Source organism: Elephantulus edwardii, unplaced genomic scaffold (genome assembly GCF_000299155.1).
Source record: "Elephantulus edwardii isolate Elephantulus edwardi_28Jun2011 unplaced genomic scaffold, EleEdw1.0 scaffold00161, whole genome shotgun sequence".
NCBI classification, from domain to species: Eukaryota; Metazoa; Chordata; class Mammalia; order Macroscelidea; family Macroscelididae; genus Elephantulus; species Elephantulus edwardii.
The window spans coordinates 1,326,936-1,341,926 of NW_006399911.1; the positions used below are offsets into that span (position 1 = coordinate 1,326,936).

At 48.5% G+C, this 14,991-nt stretch overlaps 1 protein-coding gene across 1 annotated transcript in view; it reads left to right on the forward strand.

The window, feature by feature from the left end:
* Positions 1-2,859: 2,859 nt before the first annotated feature.
* The window catches only part of PRKAG2 (protein kinase, AMP-activated, gamma 2 non-catalytic subunit), a 409,636-nt gene continuing 397,504 nt past the window's right edge, over positions 2,860-14,991 (forward strand). The window contains exon 1 of the mRNA XM_006895189.1: positions 2,860-2,973. Within this exon, the coding sequence (XP_006895251.1) occupies positions 2,860-2,973 (114 nt within the window). The remainder of the gene's footprint in view (positions 2,974-14,991) is intronic.

Sequence of the window (14,991 nt, forward strand, 5' to 3'; positions counted from 1 at the left end):
TTGGGAGGGTGGAGGGACAGCGCAGGAGGGGAAGGCCCTCTATGAGGTGGATTGATTCAGTGATTGGTATAATTGGGATGGGAGTGTCGGAGACAGTGCGATTGGCACAAGACAGAGTGGAGTTTAGGGCTGTTGTACATAGGGTTGCTATGAGTCACAGGCAACTCGACAGCACATAACAACAACAACAACAACAACTTAATCTATTAGCAAAAGTTACATTATGACAATTGTCAAGTACCACCTCCTAAACCAGAAGCAGCTCCTGGCTGCTTTTCTGCATCTTTCCCAAAGAAGTACTGAAAGGCTCATTATCCCACAAAACATCTCCCCTCTGACCTAGCTTTCCTTTCCAAACCACCTCTTACTAAACGCAATGGCACAAGTAGCCATAAGGAAAATACCCAAACTCACTGTCATCTGTTGGATTCTGGCTATGGGAACCCTACATTGGGCTTTGAGGCTAATGCAGACAATCCATCTTCCCTCCTGAGGTGCCGTTGCTGTATTCCAACCGCTGGAGAACCGGGGCCTCCTTTGCCAAAGTGCACAACGCATCACCAGGCTCTAAATAAGTGAGGCCAGCTTCCTATTTTACACCTTGAGAAAGCAGCCCCCCCCACCCCTTTATTATGCTGCCCAGTTTCCCACGTTTGGAGAAATCGCAGGGGTCAGTACATTTGGGGTGCAATGGCTAAGCCTCGCGCTGGGAAAACCACGAGATCATGGTACCTCCCCTGCCAGGTAAGCATAGAAAGCACTATTTTTTTTTAATACCAGTTAAAACGAAAAGGATGAAAAAGAAGAGTAAAAATATTGGGGTCTTGAGGGCGGGCTCTCTAGCTTCGTTAAACCACATCTTGTGGACTAAAGGCCTATTCTTTTCTACCTCTACCCAGTGAGTGCTCAGTTCATGGATTAACACCATCTCCCACTGTCTCATCAACTCCTTCAGCCCCTAGGAAGGCAGAAACCACAGCCGCGGGATCTTCGAGGGAGGGCCCCGACTTGTCGGTTCACAGCATCTGGACCAGGCACCCAGCATCTGGACCAGGCACCCAGCATCTGGACCAGGCACCTTTCTGAACAGGTGATACTCTGCAGTCTGGGCTGCAGAGCAGCGAAGGAGAAACACTAGAACATTTCCTCAAAGCCCCAGAAGGCAGGGAATCAAGCAACTAGGACTGGAGGGGAGGTATACACACATTAAAGGCTCTTGGGTTGGAAAAGAACATAGGAGGATTGCTGACATAAATGCTGCTTCTCATGGGGGCCAAGAGCCCACGAATTCTCCGCAGGCCGGGCCGGGCCATGGTAGCTGAGAGGTGAGGCTCCTGGTCCCCGCACTCGCAGAGTTCAGGCTGCGTCTCTGCCAGTCTCCTCGGTGGCCCCAGGCTGCCCACCTCATGCTCTTTCTCAGGGTGGCCTCATCATATCACCGATTACAAGAGCAATTGAAGCTAAGGTGACGTCAGCATCCAGGGCGCTCGAGTGACCTTCGGGGTCCGCAGCATCCTCAGATCCTAGGGCAGAAGAGACGACCTCCGGGCGGCCGAGCAGTTAACCCGCTGCCAACCCAGAGGGCGGCGCACCGAGGTCGCGCCACACCGATCCCACGGCCACCTCAGTGCATCCATCCGCCCAGGGCGCTGGGAAGCGCGCGGCGCGGAACCCGCGGACTCCGGCTACGCAGTGCAGCCACGGAGGGGCCCCTCCCGGTCCTCTCTGCAGCCTGGGCACTGCGCGTGTGCTCGGCGTGGGGTGAGAGTGCGTGGCCCAGACCATCACTTAACCACCGCACAACGCACTCCTGAGGGCGGTGGGGACTCAGGGAGGGGCACGGCGAGAATCCCGCTCACCCCGCGGCACGGAGAGGCCGGCGCGGTGCCACCGAAAGCCCGGGATTCTGCCGCGTCAGCGGCGTGGTCTGCGGGTGCAGGTTAAAGGACTCTGACAGAGACGGCGGGAGCCCAGATGCCTCAGAAGCCAGCTCCCGGCGATCCCCGAGCTCGGCGGCCGCCGCCAGGGCCTCGGGGCGCAGTGACCACGGCAGCGCTCTGGGCGAGGGGAGAGCGCGCGCACCTTCCGTTCGGAGCCAGCCGCCCTCCCCGCTCAGCCTCGGGGCGTCCTGAACCCGCGCAGGCCGCCGCGCTGCTCGTGGGCCCCCGGGGCAGGCCAGGGTGGTGGCGAGGCCACCCAGCTTCCCGTTTGCCCGGGCCGGCCAGGAGACGCAGGCGGCCGCCAGCACCGGGGTTCGCAGACACCCACTCGCCCAATTGCGAGTGGTGTTTGCGTTGGCGCCTCCTCTTCCCTCCCCGCCCCTCCGCGGGAGGGCCGGGCCGTCAGGCCGGGGCTGGCGGATCCTGCGGCCCGGGATGGTATTTATGTGCAAACCGTCCTCGTCTACGCAGATGGACCGCTCCAGGCGCGCACTGGGGAGGGCTGTCGTCCCTTTTCTTTTTTAAAAAATTGCACCTGCCTCGTGGATTACTCTTTGGGAGCTTGTGGGAGTGGCCGGGAGCGTGGAGAGAGCTACTCCGCCCGGCAAAGGGAAGGAAACTTTGTCACCGCGAGGGAGCCAAGCGTGAGGCTATGAGAGCCTCGCAGGACAGCCTTGGATTCTGCTGCTGAGCCTTCCATGAGCTCGTAGGGGGGAAACAGAGGACGCTGGAGCCCGGCGCTCGTCTGCTCTCGGGCAGCGGCGGCCGCTAATCCCCGCGGAAGTCCCCGCAAGGTGTCTTCAGAGGTTGGAGGCATCTCGTCCGCTGGCCAGAAAAGGGGAGGGACGTGCGGGGCCGGAGGGAGCGGCGGGGACGGTTCCAGGTGCTAGCCGCCCGGAATTAATTTGGGATTAAAGTTATGGGAAGCGCGGCCATGGACACCAAGAAGAAGAAAGATGTTTCCAGCCCCGGCGGGAGCAGCGGCAAGAAGCACTTCAGCTCCAGGAGGCGTTCGCTGCGCGTGCACATTCCGGTGAGTGCCGCCTGCGCCCCGCCTGGCGTAAGCCCGCCCGCGACGCCTGCGACCTTCCAGCACTCCGAGGTTCGGGACCGGGCGCGGGGCGGGCCTGGGTCGGGTCCCTGTGGTCCGCAGCCGGGTCACTGCTGCATTGGCGGCGGGCGGCGGGCGCAGGGCGTAGCCGGGACCCCGAGGGCTGCGGTGCGGTGGGCGGCGCGCAGGGTTGTTTTGCTGAGAGAGGACGGGGTGGCCCCGCGCGGGGAGGCGGGGCGCGGCGGCCGGCCGTGGGGGTGGAGCCGCAGGCGGTGGCGCGCGCTTGTGGCCGCGGGGATCTCGGTGGGGTGTCTGCTCTCTGCGCAGGGGACACCCCACCTTTCTCTCGCGTTGTCTCCAGGCCACTCGATGTCCGTGCCTCGCGCTGCGCCCGGAGCACCTTTAGCACTGTGATGGAGCGCACCCTCACCTCGTAGGGCTGCCGCGAGCTTCAGCCTCAGCTCACATGGCGCCCAGCCCAGACCTCGGCGGCCTCGCTCCCTCTGCGGCTTGACTCTGTGCAACCCGGTAGTGCGCCGGGATCCTGCACACGCCCAGCTGCTCGCCTGCACACGTGGCCCGCAGGTGGGCTCTTGTCAGGGCCCCGCAGTGCCGTGGTTCTGAGGGTGACTGTTGCTTCGAAGCCTGTACCTTTGTTGTCATTGTGTTGGAACCGATTATAGGTGTGACCCTCCATCATAGTTTCAGAGGCAGTAAATTGCATCGGGAGGATTTCCCAGCCTTCTTCTGCAGAGCAGCTGGTGTATTCTAACGGCTTACCTTTGAGTTGGCAGCGTAATTCTTTACCACAGAGCCAGAACAATCCCCTGGGCCTCTAGGCAACTGTTCGTATATGCACACGTGCGTAGTCTGGGAGTAAAAGGAGGCTGCCTGTGCATCCTGCTACCAGGTCCCTCCCATGCCAGGTTAAAGCTTATTCTTTGGCACTGTGCTGGATGCCGCCAGGACGAGGGCCTCCTGCTCCACTTGGAACTTCAGTAGCACCCTCACCCCCCATTTTCTGTTGACTGGACTCAGCGTCAACTTCTAGACTCTCCCCGTGATTCTCTTGTTTATAAACTTTCCCCTCAACATGTGTCTAACGCTTGGCAGAAAGGTAAAGTCTAGGGGTGAGAAATCTTAATTTGGGGATCCGAGCACAGGGAGGGCTCAGCAAGGTGTCGGAGAAGCCTGGGTTGCTGCGACTAGAGTGTACATTGTATTTGAAAAGAAATCCTGGTTTACATTCATAACAGAAGACATACTGGACCATGCCTATAAATGTAAATGCATTGCGACCACACTTCCCTTTAGAAGGGACTGCCTGATCAAACCGTTTAACCACCCAGTTTCTCCTATTTTTCAAACCCCAAATCAAACCAACTGCCTTGGAATTGAGTCCAACTAACTCCTAAGGAGCCTCTGGATCCTTGTGGGAGGAGACGGACCGCCTTTCTCCGGTGGAGCCGCTAGTAGATTCCAGTTGCTGATCTTTAGAAGGCAGACGTGATACACACTGGACCATCTGGGTTCCTGTATTTGTGGTACCTGCGTGACTCCCCTGCCTGAGGAGTTCTGACATTCCCGTGAAATAGCCCACGGAGCACTGGAGTGAGGCTAGATGGCTCTGACCCAAAGGCCCTTCCCGAGGTAGCTCTGAAGTCCCAATGGAAGGTTGCTATGAGTTTTGAACCCATGTGGAATTTGGTTTGGAGGTTTAGGGTAGTGATTTTGTTGAACATTCTGGTTACTCAAACTGATCATGTGATTAGGGCTTCTGTTCTACTTCATGGTCCATTGGTCGGGGCCTGAGTTCTTAAAAGCTTGCCAGCCTGGGCCCAACACTTGGATTCCACCACCTTCCTTTCAGCAGAGAAAGAAGGAAGGTCAGGAACAAGAGGCCTGAGTCCTTTTCATCTTCACAATCCCTGCTGTACTCATACCCATTGCCTCCATCACTCTGTCACTCTATCTGCTCCTTTCCTTGCCAACCGTGCACCTCTTTAAGCGGGTTGTCCTATTTCAAGGATTTGCTTCTCCTGATAGCATGCCCAGAATGTGTGTGATTATGTCTCACCATCTTCTCCTCTAAGGATCACCCTGGCTATACTTTTCCAATCTGATTGTTTTTTTCTTTTGATAGTCCATGATGCATTTAATACTCTTTACCGGCATCGCAATTCCAAGGCATCAATCAGTTCTTTTTCAACCTTCCTTATGGTCCTTTCACATACATATGAAGCAGACAGCTGTTCCCCAGTCTTTAAAGTGACATCCTCAAGGAAATCCTCGACACCCAACCCAGTGATTTATTCAACACACTGTGTTTTTTTTAAAAAAAATTTTTCCTATTGTTGTATACCATCTAATCAGATCTGCCTGGCTGGCACAGGAGGAGACTGTCCCTCCTGCTCCAGTGGAGCATCTGGTGGTTTTGAACCACGCACCTTTGGGATTGCAGCACAGATACTTGCCACTGGGCCACCAGAGCTCCCTAACACAGTGAATTTTTTTTGACTGCTGTTTCCATGATGTTGATTGTGGATTCAATAAAATTGAAATCACTGACGGCTTTAGGGGTGTTTTTTTTTTCTCTATTTAGAGAGAAGATTTTTTTTGAGAGAAGACTTTTTTAAAAATATAAAAAATAACATTGTCCTCTGGAAAGCTTAATGGTACGAGGGAGGACATCAGACCTCAAATACCCTGTGTGATTAATGTATGGGGAATGCTTCTGTTTGTATCTATATTGGATTGGGTATAAGAGTAAATCCAGAACCAGTAAAAAGGACCGAGAGACCAGCCTGTGGGAACTGAAAAGGCATGCTGTAGATGAGAAACTCTAGCTGCTGAAGCCTTTGGCTCCTTTCTGTAACATTCTTGGCCTGATCCAGCCCTTGTAGAAAGTTGCATTCATTCATTAATTCTACAGCTGTTCACCGAAGGAACATCTGGTTGCTGTTGCAGAAGCACTGAAAAGGAAGGAGTTCTGTCCAGCACATACAGAGCACATAGTGTCTGTAAGGACTTGAAATCTTTCATCTGCAACTCGTTATTGCATCCTGTCATTGTGGCAGCTGGACCATAGGAAATGATTGGAGATTATGACTTGTACAGGAAGTCCAGGCTCCTAGAAGTGAGAGAAGGCAGAGAGGACGTTAGATAGACTAGAGACAGGTGTGAGAAGTAGGGGACTTTCTCCCATTGTGATAACAGTGTGAGCACGCTCATGGAAGTGGAGTGTGGAAGGCTGCTGTTGAATCTCATGAAGAGCTCATTCTCAGTGAAGTGAAGAATTTGAAGTAAAGGATGATAGGGGATGAATGGAGGCCAGGCCGAGGAGGGCCTCCAAGGAGAGTTGCCAGATATTAAAAAAAAAATAAAATACAGAATCCTCAGTTAAATTTCAGTTTCACATAAACTATGACTTATTTTTCTAGTACTAGTATGTCCTATACATTATTTTGGGAGCTCTGGTGGCCTAGTGGCAAGAAGCTGTGCTGCAGTCCTGAAGGCATGCAGTTCGAGGCCACCAGCTGCTCCATGGGAGAAGGATGGGCAGTCTCCTTCTGTGTAATTAGCTGCTTCTGAAAACCCACTGGAGGGCCAGCTTTGGATGGGTTCTAACTGGATGGTACACCACCACAACATAATACATTATTTGAAACATAATATGCCAAAAATCATTAATTGTTTATGTGAAATGCAACTGTAACTGTGTGTCCTGTATTTCCTCTGCCACCGTGATGTTGAAGGGCAGCCCAGGGTGTAAGGACTTCTTCCTGAGGTGGTAAGAAACCGCAGCAGACACTGCCGATGCTCTTTTCCATGTGCTTATGGGAGCCTGCGTTCACATGAAGGTTCTCATACTAATGGCTCTTATTTGTTTTTCCTCTTTCTCTAAAAGAATTCTCCTGGGCTAAGGCATTTTGCTCAGATCTCTGGAAATACTAGCTTTATGTCCTCTGGGGGAATGCTCATCCAGTCAAAATGGAGTTGGTGGGCAGGCATGCTAGCTTCCCATCCCTTGGTGGAGCACTCTCAGCCCCTACCAGCACCAACCCTGGTTTCCCGCGGTGGTGGTGTGCTCATTGAAAGGTCCCTAGTGGCTTTTCAAGCAATACGTAGTTAAAAATGCATTGAAGGTTGAAATGCAAAATTTGAAAATGGGAGAAAAACCCATTAGTTGGAAAATACAGCTTTAGTAATAGAAATTATGCAGGAGTGTGCAAAATGGAATTTTATAAATTCAGTGACCTATTCATTGGAAATGCCTTTGTTTTTGGAGATTGCCTAGCTTCCTGTGGAGCAGCTTTTGGCCTTGAACTGCATGCCTTGGGGATTGCAGTGGAGCTCCTTGCCACTAGGCCACCAGAGCTCCTAATCCTATGTACCACATAGAAAATCAAACTGCTGGCTCTGGAAAAAGATGATGGAGCAGCTCAGTGGCAATCAGAAGAAGGCCAGGGGCCACACACCATCAATTGCTCCTGTGCAAGTTTAAGCTGAAGCTGAAGAAAATGAAAATGAGTCAATAAAAGCCAAAGTAGTAATTTGTGTTCTGTTCCACCTGAATTCAGAGAGATCGCTTCAAGAGTACATTTGACGTGTTGAACACTAATGACTGAAGACCAGACAAGTTGTTAGATAACATCAGGAACATCATATATGAAGAAAGCAAAAGGTATATAAAAATACAGGAAAGAAAGAAGTGAACAAAACAGATGTCAGAAGAAACTGTCAAACGTATTCTAGAACGCAGGTAAGATGAAGTGAAGGGACGGAATGATAAAGAGAGCTGAACAGCTTGGTGGCCTGAGAATACAAAACAAGGCATTATTACAACATGTGGAAATACTTGTAGTTAATAAACCAAATGCTTGGCATTTCTTAAGCTGACAAACCTGAAGAGAAGATTCAAGCCTCGAAAACTATTGAAGGATTCTTTGGGCAGAATATTGAGAGAGAGATTCTAGAAGCATAAAACAAGTGGAAGGAATATACTGAGTCACTATACCAAAAGGAGTTGGTGAACATCCAATCATTTCAGTGGGTCATATATGATCAAGAGCCAATAGTGTTGCAGAAAGAAGTTCAGCCTGCACTGAAGCATTGGCAAAAACAAGCCTCAAGGAATTGAGAATACCAGTTCAAATGTTTCATCAAAAGATGCAACACTGGAAATGTTAAGTCATCTAAGCCAAGACATTTGGGAGATGAGTGCTTGACCAACTAACAGAAAGATATCTATATTTTTACCCATTCCAAAGGAAGGTGGTTCAATAGAATGTGGAAATCATCAGACCCTATATTAAATGTGAGTAAAATATTGCTGAAGATGATTCGACAGTACATTGACAGAGAACCACCTGAAATTCAAGCCAGATTTAGATGAGAATGTGAAAAGAAAAGGATTGTTGCTGATCTCAGATGGGTTTTGGCTGAGAGAAGGGAACACCAAAAAATGTTTACCTGCATTTTATTGACTTTGCAAAGGCATTCACCTGCATGGATCATACATTGTAGAATGCAGTTGTGTGTATGTGGAACTTGTACAGACAAGCTGTTAGATGACATCAAGAACATCACGTATGAAGACAGCAAGTAGTTAAGCCAAGAGTTTAACCAGAATAAGGGAATACTGCTGGTATCAAATCAGGAAAGCTGTGCATCAGAGTTCTAGACTTTCACTTTACTAATTCAATCTATATGCTGCATAGATAATCTTAGAAGATGAGCTATATGAAAAAACAGCATGGTATCTGCATCGAAGGAAGACTCATTAAAAACTAGCCGCAGGTAAATGATATAACCTTGCTTGCTGAAGGTGAAGAGGATTTGGAGCATTTACTGATGAATAGCTAAGACCGCCTTCAGCATGGATTGCACCTCAACATAAAGAAAACAAAAATCCTCACTATTGGACCAATAAGCAACATCATGATAAACGGAGAAAATACTTGCAGAAGTTGTCAAGGATTTCATTTTGCTTGGATCCACTGTCCATGCCCAAGAATGCATCAGTCAAGAGGTCAAATAAAATATCCTCATTAGGTATTTTGTTAGATAAGTTGGGCAAACCTCTACAAAAAGACTTCTTTAAAGTTTTAAAGAGCAGTAATGTCGCTTTGAGTACTAAGAAGTCTGTTATCTAAGCCTTGGTATTTATCATCATCCCCTGCAGGTGAAATCTGGACAATGAATAAAGAAGACTAAAGAAGAACTGATAACTCTAATTTATGATGTTGGCCTGTTGTTGTTGTTAGGTGCCATCGAGTCAAGTACGACTCATAGAGACACTATGAACAAAAGATCTGAACCCACTCCTTTCCTGCACCATCCTCACACTTCCTGACACACAAGAGCCCATTGCAACAGTCACCTTGTCAATCCAGCTGATTGAGGGTCCTCCTCTCCCTTGCCGACCCTCTGCCCTTCCCAGCACCATATCCCTTTCCAAGGAATAGCAGCTCCTAGCAAAATGTCCAAAGTATGTTAGGCAAAGCCTCATCATTCTTGCCTCCAAAGAGCACTCCGGCTGCACCCTCTCCAAGACATATCTATCTGTTCTCTTGGCCATCCATGGATTGTTCAGTGCTCTTTTTCAACACCACAGCTCAAAGGTGTTAATTCTTTTTCTGTCATCCTTATTCATTGTCCAGGTCTCGGATGCATAGCTAGTAATTGGAAAAACCATGGCCTGAATCAGATGCACCTTAGTCCTCAAACTGATATCACTACTCCTCAATAATTTGGAAAGGTCCCTAACTGCCGATGTTCCCATTGCATTGTGTCTTCTTAATTCCTGACTGCTCATACCAAGGGTATTTGTGGATCCAGGCAAGATGAAGCTGATGTTGGTCTATAATCCATTCAAAGTACCATGAACTAACAAAAGAATAAACAAATATGTCTTGAAAGAAGTCCAGCCAGGATGTTTCTTAGAAGCAAAGTGACAAAACTTCATCTCATGTACTTTAGATATATCATCTGGAGGGATAATCCCTAGAGAAGGACATCATGCTTAGTAAAATCGAGAGTCAGAGAGAAAAATGACGACTCTTAACCCTATTGACACGGTGACTCCAGCAACGGACTGAGGCGCAGCAGCTGTTGTGAAGATGGCAGGCCCGGGCACTGTTCCACTGTGTTGTACTTCGGGTTGCTGTGACATTAAACCAGATTGACAGCATCCAACACAACAGCAATGGCATTTCTCACCCCTGGACCCACTTTCCTCACTTGCTTTCTGGAGTAAAGTACTGAACCCTGTGTCGGGCTGTCACAGATGATGGGAACTGACCTGGCGGCTGTGTCCTCTGGAGCTGGGTGTTAATGTGAGCAGCCAGTCCAATCCACGGAAAGGGACGGAGGGCCTGAACTAATGAGGCTAAAAGGACAAGTGAAGAAGGATTGCTCAGTGAGAAACGGTGAGCCTGGCACTGCTTAAGGGCAGAGGAGATGAGTGTTGAGTTAGCAACTTGCTTCTAAGATGTTTGGCTCTTTATAGAGCTAGCCCTTGGTGGGAAATAATGAGTTCAGTGGCAGCTGATGTAAGCTAACAGTACACTCCCTTGGAAATGGCATCCACTTCCTCATCTCTAGCATCACATGATCTTGGCATGGAAAGAAAGCCATGTTCTACAATGTGTGGGGTATTAAAGGTTTGCTACTGAGAGACATTGTGATTCCTGTGGTGGGACTCAGGTGGTGATATTCTAGGGGTGCTGATGGTGATGAAGCCTCCAAAGTCTTCTGATGTCCAATGTGGCTATTTTCATGTGCAGAGACCTCTGGGATTCAAGCAATCCCAGCCCCCAGCCTAGTAACCAGTGCATTACCCAGAAGATGACCAGTATATTTGGGGCAGTAATTGCCATCCTTCCTCTCAAGCTCCGTTAATCTTTTCTCTAATTGCACATCTTTAAATAGCTACATTACTTCTCCACATACATGCCATTTGAACGACAGCCTTTGCTGTGCCTTGCACTAGAGGGGAGGAATCTATCTTTGGAGACACCCTGAGCAGAAAAAAATGTATCAGATGGCCAGCAGGAGATCTGTTGTGTGCCATCGAGTCAGAAATGACCCATAGCTGATCCTCCAGCAGGTTTTCAGAGATTGTAAATGGCATGAGAGGAGATTGCCCATCCTTCACCTGTAGAGCGACTTTGTGGATTCAAACTGCATGCCTTTGGGATTGCAGTTCAGCTTCCTACACTGAGCCACCAGAGCTCCCTACAGGAGATAAAGAATTAGTGGGGGAAAAAAACCCAAACCCACAAAAAAAGAGTAAATAATTGAATAACTGAATTATTAAAAAAAATAAATAACTGAAAAAAAACAAACTGAGTTTGCATTGATGGTTTAGAAGGGTAATGGCCCTTGGTTCTCACTGAGGATGTGCCTCTACTTGATTTTAACCCATTTCTTAGGCAATTTGCATCGTGTTTTGGATCTTGTCTGGGGAAGAGCAAAGTGTAAGAGGAGAGGAGGAACAATTGAGTACGGCTACCTTCCTGGGGCTTCTGTGGGTCTTTCAAAGCAGCATGGTGGCTGTAGTGTTTTGAATGTGGTAAGTGGGCATCTTCTCCTAGTCTTTATTCCTAATTATAATAAAGGTGGCTGGAATGGTTTTGGAGAAGAACTCATTGGCAGAGTTGGCTGTGTGTGGCGCTCTGCCAGGATGCTGCCGGAGCAGCTGTCACCAGGCACAAGCATGCTTTTTCCTCTTTTTGTCTGTCTGGTAAAAGTGACTTCTCTATTTATGCTGACAAACCTGTTTATCTCACTAGCATATATTAATTAGTGACGACTGGCCAGCACATGGTGGATGCTTGGGATTGCTTACCAGCCATCAGTAGGGCAGAAGACCAAGGAAGATGGAAGAATTTGGAGAGCAGGGCAGGGCTGGAGCCTAGGAGGGTACTAAGGCAGATCTTCTGGGGTGTAGATTTGACTCTGAGGCAATGACCCAATACTTGCTGCTGAGTAGGAAGGCGTGACTGACAGAGGGCACGTGTCACTGGCTCCCTTGGGAGAAGTGCTCCAGAAAACTTTTCACCATCACTGGAGAGGAACCAAAAATAGATCCAGGAGCAGCTGGCCCCCGGGGAAGGATTCAGAGATGTGACTCGGTCTGGACGGCCTGTCTTTGTGGATGTATTTGCCTGTGGGATCTCTTGGGGGAAGCTTGACCTGCCAAGGAGGCCAGAATGCTAGTAATGGGCCTCTGGCCTGGCCACAGCTGCTGTCCAGATGCTTCTGCTCGTCCAGGTCTTCTCTGCTTGAGAACTGTCTGAAGGAGGGGCGTGAGCAGATGTGTGGGGATGGGGAGCTATTCTTATTGCTGTTGCTCTGAGGTTGGAGCACTGAGTGCAAGTATTTTCCACAGTCAGCACTCTTGATAGCAGCAGCCAGGAAATCAAAAGATGAATTGCATTGGGAAAGTCTGCTGTCAGAGACTTCTCCAAGTACTGAAGAGTAATGATGTCAGTCTGGAGACCAAAGTGTAACTGATTTAGGCCATAGTCTTTCCAATTGCTTACTATGCATCAGAAAGCTAGACAATGACTAGGGATGATAGAAAGAGAATTGATGCCTTTGAGTTGTGGTGATGGAGAAGAGTATTGGATATACCATGGACTGCGAAGAGAACAAATGAGATCATCCCGGAGATGGTGAAACCAGGGTGCTCCTTGGCGGTAAGGATTCTGAGACTTCATCTGACATACTTTGGGCATGGAGGGACTGGTCCTTGGAGAGGGACATCATGCTTGGAAGGGTAGAGGACAGCACAAGAGAGGAAGATCCTCGATGAGATAGATTGACTCAGTGACTGGAGTAATGGGGGTGGGTGTGTCAGGGATGATAAGGTTGGCACAGGAGAAAGCAGGGTTCAGAACTATTTTACATAGGGTCACTATGAGTTGTAAGTGACTAACAACAACACCACTACCACTGAAATACACTGGGCTGATGTTTCAGCAGAGGAAAGGGAGCTGTTTCCTGGGGTAATGGAAGCCCTAATGGCTCTATAGCTTTAAGTTACATTTTTCTCCCAGGAAAACAGCAACAGCATATGGAACTTGTGCTGCTAACTCAGAAGGTCACACTTCTCTGTAGGTTTAAATCCACCAGCAGCTCTTAGGTAGAAAGGTGGACATCCTCCTCCCATTTGCGATTTGTTATTGTTGTTGTTATGTGCTGTCGAGTATTTGTGATTTTTAGCTTCGAAAACACATTGGTTTTCAGCTGTCAATCACTTCTGACTTCACAGCAGGGAGCTGCTTTGGTTTTGTTTTTTGGATTAATTATGGTCACTCAGGGGAGCTCTGGTAACCTCTTCTATAGGGAATTGCACTATTAATCCAAAGATTATGCTTGTCTGGCAGTTCGATTCTATCAGTGGCTCCGTGGGAGAAAGATAGGCAGTCTCCTCCCATTGTGATTTATAGCCTCACAAACCAGTGGAGGCTCAGCTGTGAGTTGGGGTGGACCGGCTAGAAATGAGAGTGATACCAAATCAGAATCTACATTGTAATCCTAAAAATCCCCTAAGTGCTTCTTAAAGATCTTGTATATACATTCGAATCTCCTAGGCATCTTGTTATAATGTAGTTCTGATTCAGTATGTATCTGGGGTAGAAATTCTAGAAGGGGGTCAAATCAGAAGGAACAGGATTGAAGCCCCATATGGTTTTGACCTTGTGCTTGACCTTGACCAAATTGTACCACTTAAGCAAAACTACTGGGTTAGAGTTTAGGGTATCATTTTTCAAAATGTATCTACAGGATCAGCTTATAATTAAGACTTACCCAGTATTTATTTTAAGTATGAAATGCTAGCCTTAGCTCAAACACACTTAATTAGAATCTTTGAGGAGTAAGGCCCACAATTCTGCATTTGTGACAAATTTTCCTGCTGATTTCCTCGCTCTATAGAGCCTTAGAAGCGATTGTTTTAGTGCTTCCCAGGACTAAAATCAGCGTGGCCGTTACTGTTCAATTTTGACTCATGGTGACCCCTTGGATGAGCATAACTGTACAGAGTAGACCCGTACAGGGTTTTTGATGACTAATTCTTTGGGAGTAGATTGCCAGGTTTTTTTTTTCCTGAGGCACCCTTGGCTGGACTTGAACTTCCAATGTTTTTGTTAATAGGCATGTTAAGCTTTATACAACAGGATACTGATGTCTTTCTTCTGCCTCCATAGGTTATTCTGTCTGCATATCTATCTAGCTGTCTCGAATCTACTTATGTAGCTACCCTTTTCAGTTGTCGTGGAGAAGAGAAGCAAGGCATTTTTTGTTTACAAATGAAGATGAAACCACCAACCGTCTATAGTCCAAGTAGCCCAATGTGGGTTAGTTACTGGAGCCCATCAGTATAGACTCTAGGCTAGCGTCTGACTTTTGCACTCAGAATGAAGGTATCCAGTGATTGAGGCTCTGGAACTGTTCTGTGGCTTGGAGGTGTATACACCGTTCCACAGCTTGGAGGCATGTACACCGTTTTGTGGCTTGGAGGCATGTATACTGTTCGTGACTTGGAGGTGTGTACACTGTTCTGTGACTTGGAGGTGTGTACACTGTTCCGTGGCTCGGAGGTGTGTACACTGTTGACTTGGAGGTGTGTGTGTACACTGTTCCATGACTTGGAGGTGTGTACACTGTTCTGTGGCTCGGAGGTGTGTAAACAAGGTCTTTGCCATGCTGGCCTGCTGTGATTTAGTTGGCCAGTGAATGACTTGTGGCATGAATAGAACGTGTTGCCTGAATTCCAGAAACCCAGAGCCCAGTGTGGAGCCTGTGGAGAGAGGGCTAGACAGAAGACCATGCACAGGACTCACCTAGTTACACGGTGCAGAGTATGCACAAAGTGCTTTGATTTAGGAGAACCAGGTATTCAGTGACTTGGAGTATAGCACAAGAGCTGAATCTGTTTTTCTCATTCCAACTTTACACACAGAGGACTAAGACAACTGTTTTCTGGTGGAA